Source organism: Podarcis pityusensis (genome assembly GCF_964106645.2).
Source record: "Podarcis pityusensis genome assembly, chromosome: 3".
Classification (NCBI taxonomy): Eukaryota; Metazoa; Chordata; class Lepidosauria; order Squamata; family Lacertidae; genus Podarcis; species Podarcis pityusensis.
The window spans coordinates 89,280,208-89,307,871 of record NC_138026.1 but is presented as its reverse complement, the minus strand read 5'-3'; the positions used below and the strand labels follow the sequence as shown (position 1 = coordinate 89,307,871).

The 27,664-nt window shown below is 41.6% G+C and overlaps 1 protein-coding gene and 1 long non-coding RNA gene across 4 annotated transcripts in view; both read right to left on the bottom strand.

Moving 5' to 3' along the window:
• The window catches only part of CLIP4 (CAP-Gly domain containing linker protein family member 4), a 38,774-nt gene extending 16,581 nt beyond the window's left edge, over window positions 1-22,193 (bottom strand). For 2 of the 3 annotated variants that reach the window (XR_013984519.1, XM_081000168.1), the window contains exons 1-7: window positions 21,644-21,739; window positions 14,794-14,941; window positions 9,188-9,327; window positions 8,303-8,396; window positions 6,558-6,719; window positions 1,193-1,311; window positions 32-268 (exon numbers count right to left, since the gene is read on the bottom strand). Coding sequence is in view for 2 of the 3 variants with exons in the window: in XM_081000168.1 (XP_080856294.1) it covers window positions 32-268; window positions 1,193-1,311; window positions 6,558-6,719; window positions 8,303-8,396; window positions 9,188-9,327; window positions 14,794-14,926 (885 nt within the window). In the remaining variant the exon portion in view is untranslated. Of the gene's footprint in view, window positions 1-31; window positions 269-1,192; window positions 1,312-6,557; window positions 6,720-8,302; window positions 8,397-9,187; window positions 9,328-14,793; window positions 14,942-21,643; window positions 21,740-22,037 lie in introns of those variants that run through there. The other variant, XM_081000169.1, reaches the window with a different exon arrangement.
• Window positions 22,194-23,110: 917 nt separating this feature from the next.
• Window positions 23,111-27,640, bottom strand: LOC308474244. Its single transcript, XR_013984610.1, has 3 exons — window positions 26,200-27,640; window positions 25,126-25,267; window positions 23,111-23,673 (listed from the first exon to the last, which is right to left on the bottom strand). It is a non-coding gene; the product is annotated as an uncharacterized lncRNA (long non-coding RNA).
• Between the last annotated feature and the right edge of the window lie 24 nt (window positions 27,641-27,664).

Below are 27,664 nucleotides of genomic sequence, written 5' to 3'. Positions count from 1 at the left end.
CTTCCCTTCTGCAGCTTGTTTTTCGACATACCTTCTGTCCTGCAATGACAACCCGATCTCCAAGCTTCAGGCCAAGGGATCCAAGCATATCTTTGCCAGTGACATTATCATAGTTTGGAAGCAGGGCCTTGGAAATGTCACAAGACAGAGGCACTGCATCTAAGAGCATCTGCTTAATTTCTTTAGCACTGGCTGCTGCATCTGCCATCTCTAGTGGCATGTCCACCGGGTCAGGAACCACATCTGCTGGAGTCTGTCCCTTGTCATTCTGTAGAACAAAACACGTAGTAGTAAGGGAGTGGATTTAGGTGCTTAAGGGAATGTTAATGTGAACATTTTCTTATTTTATTAGGTATTTTATACCTAATATAGGTATAAAATACTGCGGGTAACATCCAGTTGTGTCTGTTCACAGAAGAACGGACTTCCACTTGCAAAGGATTTCTCCTTCCTTTCTCCTCTGCAGCTTCCAAATCTGCTGCAGATGTTTGGGCAACCCTCCAGAAGAGATTTGCAGAGCACATGGGGGAGCGCCCAGGTGCGGGGAGAGGAATTCCCATTTCTTCCACTTGCATAATTCAATGCCAGATATCAACCAAAATTTATGTAATGTGTTTGATATATTTATTACTAGCTTTGATGTGTCTATATATTGATTAACTGTTTTTCTGACATATAATAATAATTATTATTTATTAAATTTCTATACCACCCTTTATCTGGGAATCACAGGGGCAGCTTACAATATAAGCTACTTGGAGCATTAACTGGAAAAGCAGAATATGAACAAGTTTGATTATGATAATGAGATACAGGATGAACAGGATTCAAAAACAGAGCTGTGACATTGATACTTGGGTATTAAATAACCCATGGTCAGGAGTTAAATTGTTTTCTAGCTAAACGTCTAAAGCACAGGAAACTTAAAAATACAAGGCAATTGGTCATGCAGCTCAGAAAAAGTCAATGCTGGCATCTAGGAATCTGAATTCTTCCTGAAGACTAATATATGTTCAAGCCTAAAATGGAGTGAGAGATAAGAGTATTTGTTCCCCCCCCCATGCAAAAAAATAAAAAGCAGTTTTCATTTGTCAATATCTAACTAGAGAAAAACACATTTTGACAATCTCCCTGTAAGAGGGAGTTAAATATAGACAGATGAACCAAAATTGGTTGCAAATCAAAACCTCACCCTAAAGGCCGGGTTGGCTCCATGTTCCAATAAACGCTTTACAGCTCCTGCACACAAGTTGAAGGCAGCAATATGCAAGGCTGTTCCAAAATCAAAGTCACTGCAGGTGGCATCCACATCTATAATTAAGAACCAGATAGCTATGAGGATTGAGAAACATTTGTCCATTTTGAACATTCTAGATTGGTACCATGTTTTGTTTTCATTCAAAATCTGAATTCCAATGATAAATACAATTATTAGTCTTAAAAATTTTAAATTTATGATACAGTCAATGCTATAGTAGTAGTAACTGCATAATTTATATCCCATGTTTCTTCTGTGTTAGAAGTCAAGGAGTACACATAGGATTCATTCATTCTCCCATTCAGGCACTAACCAGTCCCAGAGTAGCAGTGCTTATAGCCAAATTTGATGCAACAATTTGATGCATGAAGGCAATTGGCATGTGCTTTAAAATACAAAATAGCAGCCACAGGGACTTAAAGCAGCATCAGGGCTGCAGGGTGCTTGTGGGGGGTGGGGAGAGTTTAACCCTTTCTCCCCTACCTTGGTTCCAAGCAGGGTAAAAAACCCAAGTGGCTATTTGCGTTAGGAGGAAAGTGCAGAAGCAGCTTTGAGGAAAGGGATTTTCATTGGGACTATGGTAGGGAAAGGGTTAAACTTTTCCTCCCCCACCCATGTTACCTCAATGCTATTCAGGCTCTGCTACAGCTGCTATTTACACATATGTATGCCTGTACACAATTAGAGTTACATCTAGTTTGGCCCTTCCCAGCTATATCACGTGCTTCAACTATCTCAATGGTTTAATGCACAAGTGAATGCATACCTGTACCAACACAAATAACCAAATTTTATAAAAAGACACACTTGACAATATTTAAATTAAGTGCTTTGAAAATCAAAACAGCATTTTTTGATTAGAGAAAAGTATAAACCAACCCAGACCCTTTCTTTCTTAAGGACAGTTCAGCTGAACTTGAAAGTGTGCTACAAAATAGGATAGGAGTGTGCAGACGTCTGGGCAGAAACTGATGAATTGTTTTACCACATACTGAGGTACCAATTTTCCAGTGAGGGCGAGCGGTTTGTTTTGCTTCCAGTACTGGCCAGCTTCCAGATGCTTCTATATAGGGAATTGTTAGCCTACATTGAAAGAACAGAGCCCTTGGACATCTGGTGAAACAACCCAAGGATTTACATATCCAAATGTCAATTCCCACATCTACAACTTGCATTCCAAATTGGATGCAATTATGAAAGCAAATAAAATAAAAAAAAATCAAGGTGCCTGTTGAGATATGACAAGCGACCACTATTTGTACTTTCCGGAAACAATTGAAGACATTTCATTTTAACAAGCTTTTCCAGCTGGATGAGAAGGTTTCTGTCTTAGGATTTAAAAACAATAGAAACTAAACACCTATTTATTACCAGTTATTTTCTGTTACATTTTTAAAAACTGTCTTTCCGCTGTTTTTGTTAAATGTTTGCAAGTCACCTTGACACACAAGTAAATTAATAAACAAAATAAGGCATCCACAGTCCCCCATGAAGATTTATCAAATATGATGATTCCATGTAGATAACAGTTGCAAATCCCTGCCTGTAAGCAGCAACGCAACTTGACAACTGCACTCCAATGGATTAATTAGCAGAGAGAGATGTTGCTCCACAAACTGCATTCCATTTGTAGATCAAACCCCTGAAAATTTTGGAATACATGTCATGAGCCAAATCAAATCAGCTGTTGCAACACTGTCCTGATCTCAGTTTCCTTAACTGAGAGTTTCAGTCTTCTGGGAGTCAACCAAGTAAAGTTCCTGTAATGGTTCTAGGGGTTGCTCGTGCGTAAGCCGGTGCAAACACCTGGCTGGGTTGCCTGAATGAACCTTTTCTGTCCGGACAGCCACTCACCCGTGGCTGTCTCAATCGCTGGCAGAATCCGTCAGTGGGCGTTTCTTAAACTTCTTCCAGCAAAGAAGCTCTTTGACGCCTAGTCTCCTCCTACTCTCTCTGTGCGAAAGCCTTCTGCGCAAGGAGGGCGTAGGCAGCGGAGGACCCCTACTCTCCCCGCTGGTCCCCGGCAAGGAGTCATGGGACCGCCTCGCCGCTTCCCCCATCTGCCCCCCTTCTCCACTGGTGCTACGCTGATTCTCTTCCCCAGAAGATGGGCTGCCTCTCCCAATCCCGGGACGCTCTCTGGAATCCCTCTGGATTTTGCTCTCTCCCTCCGGCACTGATGGCAGTTCCCTGACAGTTCCCTTTCAGGGTTATGTAAACCCTTCACTTTCCTGAAGTAGATTACAACGGGCGTGTAATATCCAACAAGCTGCAGACAAGTTTGCCTAGCACCAAAGAGAACAGAACATGTTGCTGCAGATCCTAATGGCTAGGAGTATCATATAACATTCGACTGCCAATCTGAACAGAAGCTGTTTGTCCATCTTTTTGGCAATCACCCTGATTATCTCTGTATGCATAAAGATGTTTCAGGGGAAAGGAAAAAAAGATCCTAGCAACAAGGTTAGAATGTCCAGCAGTCAAGTTTCATGTGCAGTATTCCCGAATTATGTGAATGCCATCTCATGGTTGACTCATGCTATCAGCCACTCACTGTCCAGCTCATCTGTTTCCAGAGGGGGAAAGAATTTCTGATCGTCCATTGAGGGAGGGACAGAAAGCCTCTCGAGTCCTCATCACACCCCTGCCCACAAAACTGGTGAAATGTGCTATGAGAAGCTAACTACATAAATCACTGCACCCTGCAGATAAGCAGGCAAACAGCTGCCATCCCTGGATCAGGATCAGCGTGGGTGGAGAAATCTCTCTGGGAACTTGTTTTGAAACAGAAACATGCCTTTCACCTGCCACGCTGAAATCAAAACGAGGGTAAGGAACAGGGAAGAAAGGATTCTGTCCTGTCAAAATAGTCACAAGAATGTGAGAAGAGCCTGTTGGATCAGGACAATGGCCCATCTAGTCCAGCATCCTGTTCTCACAGTGGCCAACCAGATGCCTGTGGGAAACCAGTAAGCAGGATACAAGCCCAAGAACACTAAATATCGTCCTGTGCTTTCTAGCCACTGGCGTTCAGATACATTGCCAATCTGTGGAGGCAGAGCATAGCCATCATGGTTAGGTAAAGGTAAAGGGACCCCTGACCATTAGGTCCAGTCGTGGCCGACTTTGGGGTTGCGGTGCTCATCTCGCTTTATTGGCCGAGGGAGCCGGCGTACAGCTTCCGGGTCATGTGGCCAGCATGACTAAGCCACTTCTGGCGAAACCAGAGCAGCGCACGGAAACGCCGTTTACCTTCCTGCTGGAACAGTACCTATTTATCTACTTGCACTTTGACGTGCTTTCAAACTGATAGGTTGGCAGGAGCAGGGACCGAGCAACAGGAGCTCACCCCGTCGCAGGGATTCGAACCGCCAACCTTCTGATCGGCAAGTCCTAGGCTCTGTGGTTTAACCCACAGCACCAATCTCGTCCTTTGCCATCATGGTTAGTCGCCATCAATAACCCTCTCCTCCACAAATTTCTCTAATCCGCTTTTAAAGCCAGTTAGGGTGATGGCCATCACTGCCTCATGTGGGAGAGAGTTCCATGATTTAACAATCCGCTGCGTGAAGGACGTTCTTCAGAATCTTCCAACACTCGCCTTCATTGGATATCCATGATTTCTAGTGTTATTGGGTGGAGGGGCTCTTTCCCCACCATACATCATTTTATAAACTTCTAGCACGTCATCTCTTATGCGCCTTTTCTCTAAATTAAAAAGCGCTAACCGCTGCAGCCTTTTTTCATAGAGGAGTTGCTCCATCGCTACAAATGGTTCAAAGAGTACGCACAGACTACAAAGCCACTGCTTAAGGGGGAATACAACACCATAAAAAACATGCTCTCTCTCCATTTCCCAGTCAAAGGAACCACCAAGCCTCCATCTTGTTACAATTCAGCATCAGCATATTGGCCTTCATTCATCCCTCCACTGCATCCAGACTCTGATCCACAACCTGCACAGCCTCTCCTGACTCAAATAGAGTTGCTTGTCAGCAGCACAGTTATATGAACAGTACCAGTGAAGAAATGTGTTCATTTACATTCAAGCAAGAACTAAACATCGCATGCAATACAAGGATGCTTTTTTTTGGGGGGGGGGAGAAATGTCAGGTGTTTCCTTCTCCTCTCTGCATTACACTCTATTTTCAGGCCAGCAGCTGGTAACAATATGGAATGTGAACAAGGAAATGCACACAATTGGGGGCGGGGGGTCACAAAATGGGTAAGTGATGCATTATCAGGGAAAGAAAAACCAACTCAACAAGGAACACCATTATAAGCAACATCCTTTTTAGTGACAGTATTTAGTTACAGCCTCAAATTCTCTCTGATTCTGCTCCAAAGGGCAAGATGAAAAGTGCTACAACTTTTCCTACATTCTCCAGAATGAATTTGCTAGATTTTCCAACACTACTTCTCCAATAAGAGGGATCAAAAAGTCAGGAAACAGTGACTGAAACAAGTTTGCCTTTGTTTTTTCACTGTTCCATTACTTAATCAGCATTCTCAGAGAACCAACTCAAAACATGTGCATTTTCCCACCCATCCCAGTAGAAATTTATAAAGGCTTCAGCTCTCATATATTTATTACTTGGCCAAATAAAAGATTAACAATAGCATCCAACAATCTGACTGGGTTGCCCCAGCCACTCCAGTCGGCTTCCAACAAAATATTAAAACATGGAATGCAATTGACATGGAGTGTTACCACTGAGTTACAAAAAATGACGAAGTGAAAGAAGAATTCCAAACAAAGATACAAAAATTTAGATTAGAGAAAAGTTTGCACATCATATACGTTCACTTCTGACGTTGCTTTCCATACTTTGCCATAAGATGCATTACCTTTGTAAGGTTCAAAATATGCAGCTTTGAATGGCAGAAATGTGCTTTTTAACAATGTCAGCATATTCAGATGGACATGGATGGTAAATATGCATCTGACTATCTGGACACTGTAAAGGACAAACTGTGGACATGTAAAGCTCTCCATGCCCCTACCCACAACCAATGATGATGAACCAAAGTCGGAAAAGACAGAGCTGCATCAAGACACAGCTAAGATTCACTGCATAGCACAGATGGGGAAGAGACAAACTGGACCTGCAATGCCATTTTGGACTGTTGGACCATGTTCTCACAACAGATGCCTTAAGATGCAAATCACTCTCCATTTTTCAGTCAGTTTCATAGTGTCAAGAAAAATAACATGGGGGAAAGCCGTTTTGTGACACTGAAGGTATCAACACAGGTAAGAAATACAGCATCTATTGCTATTACATTTGGCAATATTTACCTTTTGACTTTGCATTTTTCAAAATGACGCTAATGAGTTCTGGAACATCAAAGTAGGCAGCATAGTGCAAAGCATTCATGTTTGTCCAACGGCTCCTCAAATTGATATCTGCACCCAAGTCAATAAGTTGGGAGGCAAATTTGGCGGCAGTCTCAACATCCCCTGCAAAGCAGATTTTTAAAAACGGCACTTTATAACTGGTTTTGTGGTTATTTAACAGGCTGTATCAGTATGTTAGATAATTGGACATCATGTCCAAAGATTGTTGGCAACTTTACAGCAACAGTTATGAAGCCAAGGCAATCGAAGCAAGATGTTCCTTGACAAGACAGATTTAAGGACTAGTCAGGCAGTTATTGCCTTTGAACACAGTTAGGAAAATAAAGTGAAAGTAAGCTTTACAGGACTTCCTATGTGCACTTGCATGGGGAAAGCCTATATGTGGCTTTTGCATTCAGTTCTACATAGAAGTGGCTTCTCTGTAGGATTTTTATGACACGTCAGGCAGCTCAAAATGCTTTGATTTAAGGCTTAATTAAGTCTTGGTTTGCAGAAGTAAGAGAAGGGGCTGAAATATCCTTTGTATCTTAAAACAGGAATGATGGGACATGAGCTGACTCACAATGAATCATATTCCCCACCCTGCACTGGGTATGATGGCACAGGGCTGATGCACAACCACCCCAGGCAGAGTGGGTCATTTACTCAGCGGCACAATGCCAAAGCACATCAAACCAGAACACTTGTGCCAAGGGAGATATGCTTCTTGGCTTGCATATGAGTAAGACAGGTTTAGAGCAAATGCTCTACCTCAAGTGGATCATGAGTCGCAGCTCTAAAGCATGTATAGACACACATACACAAAGCCAACAGAGACCGGGTTAGAATTTAAAGCATTCGTTTTTGAATGTCAGGTGATTTTAGAAAGCATGTGTCCACACTGCGTCCTTCCAATAGTTTTATTAATCATGTTTCAAGATAAAGAATCAAATTCAAATTCAAATGATATCACCTGCATTGCGTTTAATCACCTGCACGGTGTTGGTAGGGGAAAATGTGTATCAAAAAGTGCTATGTAGAAGGTCACAAAACTTACAGAGACATAGAACAGGCAAAAAAAAACAACCCTGGAAGTGAAAATCTGATGCTTTCATCTTAGAGTCTGCTATCTTTAGAAGACTTGGCAAGAAGAAACCACAAACAAGCACACTACTGAGTACAATCAAAGAGACGTGACCATATAGCTTCCAGCCTCGACTTTTATGGAAGATTGGGTGATTATGCAGATACTCAATAATCTCTAGAGACTTAGGAATGGAAAGAGGAATCAGGCACATTTCCTTAATAATCTTTCATTAACTAATGAAAACCATCCCTTTTATGGCAAGCCTTCAACAGCATTGTTCATTGCTGTTTTCAAAAGGCTGTTGCTTGGACTTTCTGCCGATTCAGTACATGCTTTTCTCAGCTGCTAAAAGGTTATTGCTTAACCATTACTTGACATGTTCATGAGATTGTACTTCTTATGCATCTTTGAGAACTCTTCTGTGATCAAGAAGCAGCTTAGCAGTTTTAATATAGCTAAAGAATATTCCCACTGGGTACATGGATAGCCTCAAGGATACAGCCCTCCTCAACCCGTCAATCTAAGCACAGTGGCAGCACAGCCAGTGGAAAAGGTAGAAAAACCTCTCCTTCTGCTAGAAAGACGGCTGGCAGTGAAGGTCTCAAGTTGATTCACTCACCAATACCATGAGCCCCTGATTTGCATGTGTAATGCAAGAGAGTCATGTCAGTCAATCCATCTCTGTCATTCACATTGCAGCCTCTCTTAATGATCTGCAGAAACGATAGAACAGAACCATATATGATGCAGCTATTTAACCTAAAAAGATCTGTCTCACGGCAATGCCTGCCAACAAAATTTAATCTCAGTACATTATCAGACCAATTTGGTTATACCTTTCACAGCAACAAAAGGATAGTTAATGGCTTATTGTCATGTTGTTGTCATTATTATCATTTATTACATTTCTATACTGCCCTTCATCCAAAGATCACAGGGTGGTTCACAACATCAACATTAACAAAATATTCTCCTTTAATGCATTTGCATTATGCTTCTGTTAGCACTATCTTGGGAACAGAAAGCTGCTTTACACAATGCCAGACTCTTGGGTCCATCAAGTTCAGCATTGTCTATACTGAATAGCAGTAGCTCTCCAGGTTTCAGCAGGGAATTTTGTTATCTGCTAGGCTTATGAAAGCCTAGGAATATATGCTAACACCCAATACACTTTTTATTTTATTTTTTATGAAATCTGTAGATCTCTGTAGATCTCGGGACAGTTCACAGCATAAAGTTCATCTGTAGATCTCAGGACAGTTCACAGCATAAAAATACAAGATAAAATCACTTTTGTGGTGCTCACTCCCTTTTAATTTAATACCAAGAATTCAAGTTTTTATTTTAACAGCTGAATTTCTAAGGCCAAAGCACCTCAGAGGTGATGCTATTTTGATAACATTAGCTCTCAAATAAAAGCAGAGTGAGTTAGTTAGTTCCACAAAGAAGTCAAGGCACAGACACAAAAAATACCTTTCGTTATAAATCACCATATATTTCTCACCTCGCTCCCAATGACATCAATGTTCTGTTGAACTTGGGGGACCCATTGTCTTAAGATAGCAAATAGTTCAGACACAGATGTCTTGGGGTTGAACAGAATCTCCTGACATGCCGCATCATTAGGATCAAAAAAGGAGAACTCTATGGGAATAAGAAAAAGTAGGTTGAGTTTCTAAAGTACTTTGCAGTAAGAAATGCCCAACAAATTTGTGAACATGATATACATACAAACAAATAGTTACAAATTCTCTGACTTGATGGCAAACACTGTAGCTTTATTATTGAATAGACAAAATATAAAGAATATCCACAAAATAGAAGCCTCACATATCAACACATAATTGTTCTACACAGCATAGTTCAGAAAAAAAGAAATTACTTCACAGGAAGAATAAACTCTGGACCAAACTACCGTTGGGCTGAGTTCTGTGTAACATTCCCTTGAACAAATTTTTGCTTAATGAAAAAGTAACTGTTTGAGGCAATGATGATGTCTCTTGTGGACATTATTTCCTCTAAAAATAGCCCTCAAGGTAGTTCCTCCTATCTAGGAAGAAAAGTGAAACGGTTTGGGGTAGGCAGTTCTAAGATGAAATATATTTTGCAGTGAAAGTGTTAAGCACTGCTCCCAATTTTTTTGCTCTGGGCTTTAGTCTCAAGCAGCTGTTTTGTTTTGTTTTGAATCTTTTCAGGAAAATATATATATGAAATTGCATGTAACAAGTAGTTTGATCCTCATAAGAGTTGTGTGTCTCCCTGCAAAATGTGAAGTTTAATTCAGCAATCATTCTGGAATACTGGGCTACAGCAGCAGAGCGGGGAGGGGGGGTTAGGGGGGAAATCTAACACACAAAGTTAACTTATATAACCCAGAATAATTAGCTTCAGAAATGAAGCCACTCATCAGAAACCTAGCTTAGCCTAATTAATCAACATTTTGCTAGCTATTGAGAATTTACAGAGTTTGCATAAGGAATAAGTAGTAGCAGTTCCTTACTTCTTAGTTAACTGCATCTGTTTGCCAGTTAAGAAAATTTAAGGATGTGGTTTAAATAAAAACCTATTGATGTATGCAACGTTGGAGTGGATAAACAGATCAATTTATTGGCACTAAGAGAGCTGTACAGTTGGAATTGGTTTTATTTATGGCACAATTAAACATTTTTAGTGACTGCACAGTTAGGTCAGTCATCAGGAAGGCTATTAACAGGTAAAGTTTGAGAGCTAACCACCCTTATCCTTGGCCACGCAAGGAAGGTTTTTCTAATTAAAACAGATTAGCTTTGACAATTGCCTTCTTCCCAACATGAAGCAGAGCTTCATACATTGGTAAGGTGCTGAGGATACAAGAAGAGAAAGAACGACCCCAGTATATAATATGCAGTTTCCCAAATGTGGTCAGCTTGGGGAAGAAGAAATAGAAAAGAGGGGCATGAGCAATAATAGAGGAGAAAACAGCAGCTGCTGGCTTATATTAAAATCTCTTTGCAAGCATGAGGACAGACCAAACAGTGACAAGACCAGGAATGATGAGCAACGTGGGGTATATGCATCTGCATTACAAGAAAAGAGCACATGTCCCTGGTTGATATGGGCAGGCAAGCAGATGAGGATTTGTGTGGAGCAGTGGCAGGTTGACCATGATGATTCAAGCTCTGGTTTGCCCAATTCTGTCTTTAGCAGGTGAAAACTCACATATATCACAGCCTTGTAAATAAGCCTGTGAAAATTACCGTATCGTATTTTTCTGTCTATAACACGCTCCCATGTATAAGACGACCCCTAATTTTTTTAACCCAAAATTAAGAAATTAAATTGTTTAGCTTTTTTAGGGGGTGGGGGAGGTCACTTCCGCCAATCGCTCACCCACCTGCTTGCCACAGTCACTGCTGATTGCACACCTCGCTGCAGTCAATTGTCTACTTGCTCGTCGCCACCAACAGCCCATCCGCCCACTTGCCACAGCCGCCAATCGCCTGCCCAATTGCCACTGCCAATCTCCTGCTTGCTGCTGCCATTAATCACATGTCCCCCCTCTGCATTCACTATCTGTGTATAAGATGACACCCAATTTTTGCCTATTTTTTTTTTAGCAAAAAGGATCGTCTTATACACGGAAAAATACGGTACTAGCCTGCTTCTCTTTCATTTTTTAACATGTCTCTATTAGTAGCTTGCACTTCCATGATTCCCACAAGGGGAGGGGGGGAGAGTCTCGTTCTCAATGGGCAGAATGGAAATACAGGCTGAGAGGGTGGAAAGCCTTCCACTAAGCAGACTGGTGCAAGAAGGATCGGCTCTCTGCTGGCCCACTGCATTTCCATGCTACTTGTGAAGGAAGAGGTTGCCTCCAAACTGGCAGTATTTTGTGGGACGCATTCAGGCACATACTGGAAATTAAGATTTGCACAATGAAAGTGTATCAAAGCACTCTGTCACCCTGGTACAACAAATATACTTTATAAAAAAAAAAAACTAGGACTCTCCACAGGTAGGGAGATGACAGGGAAATTCACTGAAAAGTATGGGATGAATGATTAAGAAGGCAACATACAACCACTGTGCAAGCAAATCAGGATAAACTCAGGATGCACAACTTTCTTTTCAGGACTAAGGCATTTATTCCCACAAGAACTTGAAGGAGAATTAGCTTTAAAAATGCATTAATAGTGTGCCAATCAGTGTATTTGCCAGCAAACGAAAGAAGGTTCATATGCTGAAGATCAAGCGGGCTTGTGGGGAGAAATTGATGTTTTAAAAAATTGACATTCAAGGAACATATGCTGAATTGAAACAACATTGAGATATACTGCTGTGCCTACTGGGAAAGCCCTGCACACTGCAGAGGATCAGTGAAATAAATACTGAGCTGACTGACAAGCCCTTTTATATAGTTTCTCTTACTACCCTGACTAAAGGCATTCTACCGTTAATGTGCTCATGAGTAAGACATCTCCTTCAGGATGAGCTAGAGTCAAACTGCCTCTCACAGAAAGCCTTGCACTGGAGAGTTCTTAGAATTGTGGAGTGACTGCACAACACAGAAAAGAGGGAGCATTACAAACATTCACTTGAAAGCAAACAGGCTATTCAACTGTCAAGCAAGCACAATGTATATAATTTGGAGAAAGGTTTTTGTTTTGTTTTGTTTTGTTTTTTAGTCACTACTTGAGATTTCTACAGTAATTAAGAGCTGGATCACTTGTTCTAACACGTCACTTTGTCACCGCTGATTAACGCTTGTACTTTTCAAAGTGAAAATCTACCTGGCAGCATGCTATTTATTTCAGGTGGGTACAATCCTTAACCAAGCCATGAAAACTTTTGGCTTGCAAGTTCTTGATGGATGAATTTGGCCATGCATGAAATATTAGTCTGCGCATGTTAGTGCTCTGGCTTCCCCACAGTTCTTGCTATACAGCCATCAATTAAGATTTTGAAGAACAGGGTGAAATCACTAAACAAGATCTTTGTGTGATGAATTGTCAAGGTGGTTTGCCATCTTGTCAGCCTGGTCTGTCAGTTCACTGAAACATATTCAGGAACTGACAAAAAAAAATAAGGCAACTCTATAATAAAGTCTCTAGCTAAGTAGAGACAATGTATGCTGAATTTCAATGTGACTGAAGCACAGCCTGTGGGCACTCAAGCTCATATCTGTGCAAGAATGTTTAGGACTGCACTAGCAATGGATTCCAAGAATTACTATTTCTTCCAAATCCAAAAATTTAATACCACGCAGTCAGAGATCTTTGCAAGAAGTTTTAAAGTAAACATCAGTGCCTGAGAGCAGCTTTCTTTACACCAGAGTGGTCCATATTATACAGATTGTTTTCCCACACAGCCTTGTGAATTGGAGCCACCTGTAAAAGTCATACCATAATTTGCTGAGGTATGGATCATAATGCAGTTGCTGCTGTCATATACAGCAATCATAGCCCACAAAAGCTTGGTAAGGAAGTAGCATGTCCTAGGAGGCTACCTAGCCTAACATGAAGGAGAGTTCATTACTAAAGCAATGTTACCGGTCATAGTGTCTGTCGCTACAGGAGAGATTTAATTCTAAAGAAATCCAGGCAGCAAACAAGCATTCCCAGTGGGGACTGAACACATTCTTCCCAAGTGGTGGGTTTAAGAAGGGATTAAAATTTAGCAGCATACTGCAAAGATTGCTGTTGTGCTCATAGATAATTCAAATAACCCTGCATCATCAACCCTGCTTGAAATGGGGCTGGACCAAATGATGATATTGTGTCTCCTGCAGCACCTAGGAAAAGGAAAAGTAAGTTTGGGCATGAATCTGTGACACGCAGGCCCACAAACATGTACATAACTTGCATTGCGGGAAGGGATGTGTGCATAAGAAAAGGGTTGAGGCCCTGTGTGGACATTTCACTTTGATGTAATTAGACAAGGATGCAGAAGGTGAAGAGAAAAATATGATTAGGACGATGACACAGAAGGCACCAATGGCGTCCTCCCCATTAAGAGAATACTAACAAAACCTTGGGAAATAGGGGAAAGGCGGGGGGAAATAAAGCCTGCTGGGGCTATTTTTAGAAGGCATGGAAACTAGATGCCTCACTTGGCCAAGTGATGGAAACTGAAGGTCAGTGAACTTCTGTTTTTCCTCAGGCTATCACAGAGCTGTATTTGTGGTAAGGATTAAAATGAACACATATAGGGCCAGCTTGAAGCATTCTTAATTCATGTGCGCTCACATGAAAAACACAAACAGACCCTTAATGCAGGCTATGACTAGCCAATAAGTATACAGTGGTACCTCGGGTTAAGTACTTAATTTGTTCCGGAGGTCCGTTCTTAACCTGAAACTGTTCTTAAAGCACCACTTTAGCTAATGGGGCCTCCCACTGCCGCCGTGCCGCCGGAGCACAATTTCTGTTCTCATCCTGAAGCAAAGTTCTTAACCCAAGGTACTATTTCTGGGTTAGCAGAGTCTGTAACCTGAAGCGTCTGTAACCTGAAGCATCTGTAACCCGAGGTACCACTGTACAAAAGTGCCCCATCTGTAAAATGTTGAGGCATATGCAGTTTCCAATGTGCCCCTACTCAAATTTTAACTTAATGAATGGGCTCTGGCTGAGGCAGTCACCCCACTGCACTTTTTTCTGAGCAGGCATCTCCCCAGTCTCTCTATTCACTACATCACACAACGCCTTCACACATACAGTGTCATGAACACTAGCCAATAGGCTCCTGTGACATTTCCACAACTATTTCACACAGCACTCCAAATAATATAGATGCCTCACACCAAAATATTGCTGTCTGAGTGCTGGGAAAACGTCATTTTGGAATAAGTGTGTTACTTTGGGAGAAGAAATCTGCATTGTTTATGCATTATTTGCATAATAAATTGATTGCTTGGGGAGACTGTAAAATTGATTGTATTCTACAGCATCTGGCACATTGATTTGATGCTGATTTGACACATTTTAGATACGGGAGACAGATGAGACCATTTCGAAATGAACTTTGTTTTCCGAGTTGAGTGCATCATTCCGAAATCCATCTGCATGCATCTTCCTCAACTTAACATTCTGAAAACAGTTGTTACAAGTTATTCCTTTTTATAAATATACTTACCACATTCAGAAGGCATTGGTGCTGCAGAAACAGAATAGGTGATTGAATCTTCAGAACCCGGAATAAGATACTGGTATCTTTTAGTCAATGGATCTCCTTCTATGGAAGGGTCAGGAAGATCCTCTATGGTCATCTTCTAGAAAGCCACCTTTAACAAACAAACAAAAAGGAGAGTTTCCTCAACGGTGTGTTATAACATCTATTCAACAATGCAGTTTATACTTCTATTGCCAAATATGCACAAGACTGTAATCACTAATGACTCTCTCTAGCTATACAGCACTAACTACCACTACTTGCTAAAATACTGAGTACAATTTATTATTTGTTTAAACCACATATAATTTTTAAAATCTCCAAGTCCTATATAGCAATACAAAACGCCAAAACACTAAAACAACTGAAATTTCAGGTATGGAAAGGAAAAAGCACACTCCAGAATGCAGGACAACAGTGGGAAAGGTCCCCTTTTCAGGTCCCTTCCCCCCGCCCCCCATGATCTCAGGGGTTGCCAAAATTAAGACATTCCACATATATGGAAAATAATCTGAACTCCAAAGTAATTGTATCAGCTCAGGAATTATTTCACCACTCCAAGGTCACATCCACACCATACATTTAAAGCACTATTATACCTCTTCAATAGTCATGGAGAATCCTCAGAATGCTAGTTTGTTAGGAGTGCTGAGAATTGCAGCTCTGTGGGGTCACCCTCAAACTATAGTTCCCATTATTGTCCTTGACTGTTCAAGTGGTATAATAGCATTTCAAATGGATGGTGCAGGTGTGATCTAGGTCACTAGAATTCTGCAACAAAATTTGTGAGGAGACAGAAAAGGGGGCAGTGAAGTAGGATAGGAATAATGGAAATAATGGTACTGCAGAACCATCAGCAGACAGGTGTGTTTTTTTAACCTTATTCAGTATGTCCACACATTGATATACGCCTGGTGTTAAATTGGTTTACTTGCAATTCTTTCCCTTTAAACACAAAAGCTGCATTAGGTCTTACAAAGCCAGAGAATTTCAGTGCATTTGAGCAGCACTTGCTCAAAGTAATGCCAACTAAGCATGGAAAACATACTAGGATGTATGTTCTCTGTGTTTCCAGAAAGCAGTCTTAATTGACTAACTAGGGATGGGTGGAAAATATTCCAAATTTTCTAAGCCATTTTTTGCCTGCAAAAGGAAAAAAGAAACATTTCGTACGTTAATTGGTAATCAATTGTAAATACATTACCATTTCAAAGCCTGGCAATTTCAAAGTTTTTAGCTTTGTATCAGAAAATGTTCTGAAGCAAAGTACCCTATGGGAATTTTTCGTTAATATATAGAAGGTGGTTTTGCCATTCTAGGATGGGGGGGGGGTAGAATATGTATGTAAAAATTCAGAACACAACCTGAAGTTCTCATGTAAATGAATGGCACAGCTTCACACATTATCTAGTAGGGTTACCAAGAATCACTGTTTACTACTGAGCATAGTAATCGAGCCCCTAAAATTCCTGTAAAATTTCCATTAAACACAAATAAGCTAGTCTTCATCTTACTATTTTTGGTAGATTTGGCTCCCAGTAAGACTTTGAAATTTGAGGAAGACAAATCAGCTCTTACATAACTTATTTGGGTCAAGTTCCCACTGGAAGAATATAGAAGGTCACAATTCTTTAATTAAGAATGTGTGTGCACAATTATTTATACTACATATCTCAGAAGGTAAACCCATGCAAAAACTAAGCTATTTCAGCGCACGTAGCTGAAGGTTGACTGGAGGGCACACTTTGTGAGATATTGACTTTGAAAATTGTTTCTCCCTGGTTTGCATTTAACTTCAGGGCATATTTGCCCTTATTATTCCATTTATTTCTAGCCTACCTTAGCCACCCCTTCAAATTCAAAATAATAGTTAAACTGAAAAGGGCTTGCCTGTCACTCAGGCTCACAGCCTGAGTGTGTTTTGGAATTCTGCAAGGCAACTGGTGACTACTGTCCCTTTAAAAATGGTTCTTCTCATGTGCAATCTGAAGTATCATAAGGAATTATTGGAACGTTTTATCAAATTATCATATGCTAGCCAGGTTAAGTCAGAAAGGAAGAACGCTGATCTCCAACACATAGTGGTAGCCCCATGTGGATAGAACCAAAGGTAGGCTTCCAGAATCCATCTTTGAAGACTTTAAATATGTATATACCATTTTTAGAACTGCTTTTACTTGCCTGGGTGGAGAAACCTTGAAACTGGGCTGAATTGTTCTTACTTTTTTTCCTAACAAGATATTGCTTTTAGAGTGATTGATTTTGCTTTTGTATTTATTCTACAAATTTTGGGCAGATTTTTAATAGTGTCCAACTACCCTGACCTCTTGAAGATGGACATGGGAAATATGCAATAATTATCTTTTTAAAACACACTTTTCAGCTTTAGCATCATGCTGCAAATGTCATGGCCCCAGATTAACACTGTACTGTATATATTCAGTATCATTAACCCTCAAACCCAAATGAGCAGTAAGAACAAGTAGTGGGACACGGGTGGCGCTGTGGGTTAAACCACAGAACCTAGGGCTTGCCGATCAGAAGGTTGGCAGTTCAAATCCCTGCGACGGGGTGAGCTCCCGTTGCTCAGTCCCTGCTCCTGCCAACCTAGCAGTTCGAAAGCACCAACTGCAAGTAGATAAATAGGTACCGCTCCAGCAGGAAGGTAAACAGTGTTTCCGTGCACTGCTCTGGTTTGCCAGAAGCGGCTTAGTCATGCTGGCCATGGACGCCAGCTCCCTCGGCCAATAAAGTGAGATGAGAGCCACAACCCCAGAGTTGTCCACGACTGGACCTAATGGTCAGGGGTCCCTTTACCTTACTACTGTACTACTGAAAAGTGAGAGGGGAAATTTGATATTATAGCAGAAGCTGTTACAGAACTTGTCATTGCTACTTCACTGCTTAGGACAAAGATTGAGGAAGCAAATTAAGTGTTGTCATAATGAGGAGCGTATTCAGCAGCCTATAGGTAGCCTCTGTCTCTAGTCAGTACCCTCATCCACAAATCATTCCCCAATTAGGAAGTATCATGTCAAATGAAATCACATTCAATGCTGGAAGGAACCCAACAACCTGTTCATTAAGAACATCAGAAAGACATGCATGTAGAATACAGTCAGGAACTTGTGAACTTCTAAGAAAAAAGGACAGGAAAGTAAATAGCATTTAAGGAAAATGAGGTCAACGGTACATCAGCTATGAAGTATAAAGTACAATGGTACTTCGGGTTATGAACTTAATTTGTTCTGGAGGTCCATTCTTAACCTGAAACTGTCCTTAACCTGAGACGCGCTTTCGCTAATGGGGCCTCCCGCTGCCACCGCACGATTTCCGTTCTCATCTTGGGGCAAAGTTCTCAACCCAAGGTACTACTTCCGGGTTAGCGGAGTTTGTAACCCGAAGCGTTTGTAACCCAAGGTACCACTGTATATCTTGCAAACATTTGCAAAACATGCAAAGAGTGAAAATGCTAAAACAAAATTAAATACTTTTTATGACAACTACAGTGGTACCTCGGGTTACATACGCTTCAGGTTACATACACTTCAGGTTACACACTCTGCTAACCCAGAAATAGTGCTTCAGGTTAAGAACTTTGCTTCAGGATAAGAACAGAAATCGGGCTCCGGCAGCACGGCGGCAGCAGGAGGCCCCATTAGCTAAAGTGGTGCTTCAGATTAAGAACAGTTTCAGGTTAAGAACAGACCTCCGGAACGAATTAAGTACTTAACCCAAGGTACAACTGTATAGCTTTGCTGTTTCCTTGGCACCTTTCACCTAGATATGAGAACAACTAAAGAGAGGTCCTAAGGAGTGGCTAGAACAACCTACAGAAAAATGTTGCCACAAGCATAGTGGAAATGGATAATTCAGCCATGAAGAGGCAGGGTAGGCCATAAAGTTCTCACTTGCTTCACCTTGTGATACTACCTATACCATCACTCAGTAGCAGATAGGTAGCCGTGTTGGTCTGCCATAGTCAAAATAAAAAAAATCCTTCCAGTAGCACCTTTAAGTCCAACTAAGTTAGTTCTTGGTATGAGCTTTCGTGTGCAAGCACACTTCTTCAGATACCTGAAGAAAGGTATCTGAAGAGGTATCTGAAGAAGTGTGCTTGCACACGAAAGCTCATACCAAGAACTAACTTAGTTGGTCTTAAAGGTGCTACTGGAAGGATTTTTTTTATCATCACTCAGTAGGGAAAGGATAGACATGTCTGATGGCCTCATTTATTTCTGCCAGTAAACCCCATCCTCACTGCAGACACAACTACCTTGCAGGAATTTTTGTTTCCATTTACTATAGTAGAAGGAGCTTGATTTATTACCAACTGATTATGAATAGAATGGGAAGGACTTCATATATTACGCGATTGGAGTATCCGTCCATCTATAGACTGTGGTACAGCATGCCTACACATAGGTCTTCCATCATTTTCAGAATTCTTGAAAAAGCACCACATTTATTTATCTGGAAATAACTGCCCTTCATCTGAAGATCACAGTGTAGTTCCCAACATAAAATACAAAATGAGCACACAAAATACATAATAAAACAAAAACAAACGAATAATCCCTGTCCCACGAACACATTTAATAGGCCATGGAACATTATTCAGCCATGAAATTCATGAACAGAAAGTTACCTGAGCATGAAGCATGAAGTAATTGTAATAAGAACATTCATTATCAAGAGGTGCTATGCTAACAATTTACATATTTTACAAATTAAGAAAAATGATGGCGAGATTGGAAATTGACTATATCACAGAGAAACTTCAAAGGGGATCTGAAGCTCCCTTTTTTTTCTCAGTACAGAACTGCTTACTTTGGATCCATAAGATGAACTGAAGATAACTGTATTGAATCTCAAACACAAGTAAGTAACAGCCAGTCCTGCTCCCCAATCCCTTGGCCATCTTTTAGAATAAGTTTTGATTTTCACAATCACCACCTGAAAGCATGTTATTGAAGATGCCGAAAAAGTAAGCAAGCATATAGCCAGCACTTACTGGATGAGTTTCAATTATTTGGCTTGCTCAATAAGTGGTGATCACAGATTCCATTTCCTGGATTCCCTCAAACTACATAGCCTGAATCAATTTCTATGACTTGGTGACTGCAGAAGTCAATGCTATTAGAAACAAAAACTTAGCTTTCTGAATAAATTATGAAAGAAAAACATTGGGTTATTATGTACCACTGAATGCAGTACATCCCACAACAAACTTTTCTGCATAGAAGTTTCAGCACTACGGTTTCAAATGTCAAATGTATCTGCCAAATGTGATTTAATATCAAAACTAAATAGCACTTACATTACACTGCATAGTAATCTAAGTAAACACGAGAAGGCAACCACATGTAATCTACAGAGCCATGAGCAGCACAGATTAATATGTCCTTTAAAATTAGAAGTCTAATTTGACATGGAAAGTGTTAATTAGTTTTCACCTGACAGATTAAAGGCTTCTTGTTCTACTAATGAACATGTGATATTTGTGCATGTTTAGAGAGCAGTCGTACCACAGTAAAAGCATACACAGTAAGTAAAGTGATTTTATAGAGAAGAGTTAGAGATACTACCGACTGAAAACTGATGTGTTCCGGAATAATTAGCCAAACTTGGTAGTCCATGAGAGAAACTAACTGGTATTGGGATTATATTGTGAATATCTGGATAGTATCTCCATGAAATCCTAGCCATTCATGCTAAAAATTGTTATTGCTGCCTTATTTTGTTTTTATTTTTTAATATAAGTAGTAACATTCCCACCTAGTCTACTTCCCTTCTGTAGTAAACTACAAGCAACTGCAGTGTCACTCTTTTCCTCTTACAGTACTTCCATTCCAATTCAGAAGTTCTGAGAAAAGCTGATGTTGTTTTTTAAAGTGGTGCTTAAATGCAAGCCCCTCTATGCAAGCCAGCCTCTAGATTATGCGAAAGTGTGACTTTTATCCCTGCTGCTGCAAAGAACAAGAGGTTGGGGGGGGGGTCGAAAGAGAGAGAGACCTGACACATACAAACTGGCATTACTCCAAGCTCACAATTAACTAAGTCAAAACAAGTAACACTGCCTGCAAAACTGCTTTGAGGAAGGTGGGAAGGGGAGACTCTGAAGGGGAACGTTCACCAAAAGAATGCAGCAGTTCTATGCGACAAAAAATACAGAGATTGGAGGGGTGACCTCCCTTAGAGCAAGGGATACATTTCAACCTCCCCTCTCCCTAAGCCTGTGTATCTTATGCCAATGCCTTTTTTGCAAGCTCAGGCCCCAATGGGTCCCTCCGGAGCCCACGCGCACAGCAACGCAAGCCCCTCTCTCTGCATTTGACCCCACTCTTCTCGGAGGATTCCCGCGTCCTTCCCGTCAGCTGCAACCCACACACCTTTGCCCTTCATTTCTCCCCCCACTAGAAGTCACCTTTTCAGAGCCGCTTGACTCCCCACCCCCCAAAAAACCTCTCCACAAATCCACCGGCAGCGCTATTTCCCCCCCCCCCCACAAAGGACCATGCCTACAAACTCCACGTGGGCGTGCCAGAAAGTGCTCCGTTCAGACGTTCCCCGGCCCCCTCACCGCGCCACGCCCCCCCACATCACATCACAAAGGTAGGCTTACCTAGGCCGCCCCCTCCAGCATCTCCCCCCCCCTCGCCTTTGGGGCTGAGCAGCAGCACCGCCTGCCCAGCCCCCTTCCTCCCCCCCCCCTCAGCAACACACCGGCCCCCCCCTCCCCAGAGACAGCCGGAAAGGAAAGCAAGCCAAGGTGACAGCGGCTCCTTCACACGCCCCCCCCCCACGCCTTTACCTGTCCTCTCCGCCCAACGGAGGCTCCCTGAGACAAGGGAGAGGAGCGAGGGGAAGGATGAATCCCCGTTCCCTCCAGGCGCCGCCCCCGCCCTCGCTCGCCTCCCATGCCCCGCCCCCCTACCGTCGATCACCATCATCCGCCATCCCTGAGGCGCAGCAAGAGGTTGAGGCGTTAGGCCCCGCCCCCTCACCCTCACTCTCAGCCAGTGAGGGGCCTTGGCTCCGCCCCCCCCCCCCCCCCGCTTTACATACTCGACCTTCTTCCACTTTCGGCTCCTAGGAAACCGCGCTTCAGGCCACGCCCACATTCGGTGTGTGTGTGTGGTCTTTGGCTCTCTTTTCCCCCTTCCCTCCCCACGCAGGCCTCGTGCGCCTGCGCCTGCGCGCATCACCTCTCTTCTTCTTCCTCCGCTTCTCCTCGCTAATGAAGCGGATGAGAGGCGAGTGGGGGCGGGAGTCTCGCGCAGCCCGCAGTGGCTCGGAGCTCAGCGCGCGCCGCTTCGCGCGGCCACCGTTGCCGCGTTCTCCGCAGTTTGGTGGTTTTTTGCAAAAATGACAATGCGGCGGGTTGGGTGAAAGCAGCAAGCCTGGCTTGGAAACCGCTTCAAAGGCGTCACAAACGTCGCAAAGTACACAGGGTCGCAGTCACAGAAGCAGTGCAAAAAGCACCTTGAAGCACCGCGAATTATTTATTTATTTGTTCAATTAGTCATACCGAAAGGAAAACTTAAAATCTAACGCAGATAAAACCGGCAAGAGAGAATGACATCCTGTGCAACAAATACAAAAAGCAGCATAGGTGTGTGTTGTGTGTGTTCACTAACAGTCCCTTAGAACGCTGCAAGTAATGGTTCATTTGCTCAAAGCAGGCAGCGGTGTGTAAGTTTTAATTCAGAAAATGTCCGCAGCTGTTCATGGTGCCCAGCACTTGTGGCCTAAAGAGCTGACAGTGGAATGTTTACATAATACTGCAGTGTCTTTTGCTGAAAAACAAACTGATTTTAAAGCAAGTCATTTTGACTTTCCATTATTAAATTACGCATATCAGTGTTGGTGCTGCGATACACCTTTCTAGCAGAATCTGCCATTGGATCTTGCTCCCTAGTAAGTGTAGAATTGCAATGAAAAGTAAAATACTGGCCTTGAAAGCTACAAACAATACAAAAAAATGAGTAAGTTTCCATAGTGCATGTGCATATTTATTCAGATTAATGGTGCTTTCTCTCAGCTAATTTTAAATTTTTATCCTTGAACTACAGCCATATATGCAAACAGGCTACAACCCAACTTCCCTGGGAGTAAGAATCTTCAATAAGATGAATTCAGTAAGACCTAACTTCTGAAACCAAATGTGCATTGGTTGTGCTTTATATGCATGATGTGAGTTTCAGAAGTTAGGTCTAAGTACATTACTTCCCTAAAATAATCCTAGGAACTTTGGCTTTCCCCTAGTAGGGCTACTGTCCCCAGCACCCTTAAACTACAGTTCCCAGGATTCTTTGGGAGAGGACATTTGCTTTAAATGTGTGGTGTGGATCTAAGTCCCTTGACAACATTGGCATTTATGGGTAAATGTGCATAGGATTGTAGAGTTAGAAGGGATCCCGAGGGTCATCTAGTCCAACCACCTGCAATTTAGAAATATCATCTAAAGCATCCATGACAGGTGGCCATCCAACATTTGCTTAAAAACCTCTGATGAAGGAGAGTCCACAACCTCCTGAGTGCTGCATTACCAAGGTATCTATTTACATTTGATAAGGGGTGTGTGCACAAACAAAACAGAGGTTAAGAATCAGACTATGTTAGATTTAAATGAAGCCTATGCCAGAAGTAATACTTTGCACGAGTACAGCAGATGGGAATGGCAACCTTGGGTCTTGAACGCACCACCCGTAGATTGTAAGCACGGACATCGTATGATTGAATACCTCCAGCTGAGACACCACCATCACAGGGAGGCAGCTGAGTTTTTAAAAGAACACCCTGACGTTCAAGTTTTCTGTGTTCAGGAAACTGTTTGGAATTCTTTGGAGAAAAGGGTGAGATAAAAACGTAATAATTAACAGCATGAGCTCCAATCTTAGTCTGAAGTGGTATAGTCGGACAGATTTTACCATCTCACCCATGAGAAAGAAGCCTTAATGCCAGGCAGTTATTATAAAATTACCTGCCCAGCCAAGATTTTTTTATTGGGCGCCCCAAGAAAGGCAAGATGAGACTGGTAACTTGCATAGCTTGTTGGAGCAGAACAGTGTTTGGAAATAGTGTTGACTTCTGATTGCACTGTTTTGTAAGAAAACAAGGGTTGGGCCCCCACACTTAGCAAAATCTACTGCTAATTCTGAAACTAAGTTTTATGGTAGGGTGTTTAGACATGAACAGCTAAATAAGCAGTAGCACCAGACTAGGGAACATGAGAGAATTTTAAAATACTTGGAGGCTAATGGTAGGATTCTGTAATCTGAATACTTACATCACACTAGAGTGTTTATTTATTTATTTTAAAAAAGTTTGATGTAATACAAATATCTAATAGTTTACATAAAAGCAATAAAAACACAACAGTGACATTCTGTAAAATTTCCTAAAAGCGAGATCGAAACTATACATCACAAAGCAAATTGAGCAGCGTACAAAACAGATAATTAAAAATTAAAAACTGAAATCCAGGAAAGCTTCGGTAAAGATATACTTTTCAAAGAGGCATCTAAAGGTAATTGCTGTCTCAGCCTCATGAGGAAGGTCTTTCCAGAGGGTGGGTGCTATAACTGAGAAGGCTTGCTTCTGCATTGTCACCAAGTGACAGTCTGTTGGTTGTGGTTTACCAGCAAGGTCTCCTTGGGAGATTCTAAAGATCATCCTGGTCTCTGCCCAGGGAGGTGGTCTGCTAGATGTCCAAGCCTTAAGTTGTTCAGGGCTTTCAATGTCAACAACAACACCTTGAACTTGGCTCAGTGGCTAAGAGGCAGCCAGTGTAGATCTCTCAACACTGGTGTAATGTATAAAGCTGGGTGTCCCACTAAGCCCCCTAACCAGATTGTCACTCAGCTGTGATTCACCCTTTATTTATGTAAAAAGCGGCAAATTTAGCGTTCAAGATATTGCTACAGTTCCATTGTCAGGGAGGCTCTTTTGTGCTGTGATGAATCATCAGATAATTACGGGTTTAACACATGAGAAATAGAAAAAACACAGCTGTTTTCCTTGTTCCACGCAATCTACATTGACATTGATTTGCTGATTTGCTTTTAAGTGAAGCAAACTCTTGTACATGAGCTTGCAGCTGCTAAGTTCCTATCGCTTCCACTCCATGCAAAACTAATGGAAGTGGGATGCCGAATTAATTGGCCGGATGCCCTGAATCAGCCTCTAAATGTGTACTTGTACACACCGTGAAGGTGTTTCACAGTAAAACATCTCAGCATACCTCATTCGATTTTGTCTAGTTAAAGACTAGTATTGCAGACCTTTACTGACCTGCATGAAGAGAACATGAGGCTCCTACTGCTTTCAGCACACTTTATAACACCACTAAAACGTATCGCCATTCTAATAGTCTTCATCTCAGGGGGTTTTATAGATAATCTATTTCACTTCGTACTACAGACAAGCGGTGTACCTGTAATGGGGCGGACAAAAGTGACCCAATTATATTGGAAGACACAGAGAAAGCAGATAAGGAGGAAAGAGACTCCATCTGATTTGATTCTGAAGTATGTTTTAAGGTCCAAAAGGGAGAGATCCTAAGAAAGTAGGGTGTGTAAAATTTGCTTCAACACCAACTATCATTGTCCTGTACAAAATAGGAAAAAGTGGATATTGTGTACCAACACAAAGACACAACCTGCATAGGGAGAGAGTGGTCAGGAAAGTTGTTCTCTCCTTAACAACTGCCTGCATACTGCACCAGAAAGATACCTGCCTCTCCGTTTGAGAATGCTATTTTGCACAGCACATAAGTGTGTTAGACCCCATCTGAACTACACATTTAAACATACACCTTTAAACAAGGATGACTTTCTTTAAACAATCCTGGGAACTGTGGTTTGTTAAGGGAGCTGAGAGTTGTTATGAAACCCTTATTCTCCTCAGCCAATTCCTCTTCCCAGGGAATTCTGGGAATTGTAGCTCTGTGAGGGGAATAGGGATCTCCTAACAATTCTCAGCACTCTTAAAAACTACAGTTCCCAGGAATCCTTGGGGAGAGCCCTGCTGCTTTAAATATATGGTGCAAATGGGGACTTAGATTAGATATATGAGCTGTGGATTCTCTTCCAACCCAGTAAGTGTTGATAATATACTCTCTCACACTGGAAATTTTCCTCACAAGGTTATTGTAAGGTTACATGGGATGAGAACTGTAAAAAATAATGCATACGTTGAAAAAGTGATAGATACATAATTCATAAAGGTGGTATATAAATGTTGTAAACAAACACAATACCAAATCTCCCATGCCCTGTGAAAATGTTCATGAGACTAGAATATGTAAACAGATTCCATTTCTGGATTGTATTGGATGTAAAGTAGATGGAACCCATCCAAAATTACCTAAAGGGCATTTTCATTAGACTAATCAGCTGCACCAGCTTGTCTTCATCCAGCTCTTGGCACAGAACAGAATAGTAAATGCAACCATGATGCCGAGATATGCAACTCTGGTGAATAATTCATAGGCCACCCAAAAACTGCTGCAGGTATTCTTGTACGCCAAGTCAAAGTTAAAGGCAAAAAGAAGATATTGTAGCCAGACTATAGGAGGCAAGAAGACAAAAACAAGATTAAAGGATTAAACAAAGTATTACTTTGCTGTTGCATAACTTTTTATTTTTGAGGATGTTAGGTATTTGACAAACATTCATATTAAGTTTGTGTTGGGAAGATGCAAGACCAAAGGCGGGAAATATTTCTGGCCCAATGGTCTATATTCTTATCTCCTCCCACCCTGTAAGTCAACTTTGACTGGTAGGCAGCCCTACCCATTGCCTTTTTTCTTTAAAAAATGTTTAGGGGTACTCTCCTTTTGACTTAAGAAAATCACCATTTTATAGTTCAAATCAGGAAAAATAAATACAGTAAATGGACAAAAGTACCAAGAACATGCATTACCTCATATTACACAGCTGACAGCTCACAGTAACTTCCACATTGGCATGAAGTTGTGTGCACTAACATCTTCCCTCCTACTTCCAACTTCTACTTCACACATTAAACGCTCGCTTCCATCTGAGACTCAGGAAACACCATGACAGGAAATGAGGCTGCCATCGGGGGTAGGAACGGAATTGATGATTCACTGGCCCTACCCATCTGTTAATCATCTGATGTCATGATGATGCCAGGTGACTGAAAAGTGAGTGATCCCACCCACCTGTCAGAGTTGACCTGTGGGAAGGGATCAGCTTCACCAGCGCATTACCCACTGTTTTGAAATTAATAGCGTCCTTCCAAATTATGTTCAATGGCACTAGAAAAGGCAGCATGACATGTGCAAAAGTCATTTTTCAGATTATTAAGCCGATACCAACTGCCTGTGGATAACCATGGCTATTCCAAATTTTTCTTTAAAAATATAGCCTCGTCATCTTCCTCATTAGTATTCAGACAGACAAACTGTCATCCATGTATCATTCAAAGAACTCATCAGTGCATCTCTTGGTAGATGCGGAGTTATAAACTCATCAAAATTTAATCTGAAAAACAAGGAGAAGATCTGCTGCATAAATATGTTCTTGTATTTTTTTGCACAGGTGAGCAAACAAACATTTTCATTTCCTTCTGCACCATTTCATCCTTTTCTTTAAAATTTCTGCACCACTTCAGCCCTCCTTCAAAACTTCCATTCTTCTGTCTGCTCCTCTGTTTGCTGCAACAAAGCTTTAGCCTTTAATCATCACAACAGTATCCTAAACCATTAGTTGTTTTATTTTAATCTTGCAGCAGTCATGTGGGGTTGGTTAGACTGAGTGACAGTGACTTGGCCACAGCCAAGCAACGGTGTGAAGTGGGGGGCTGG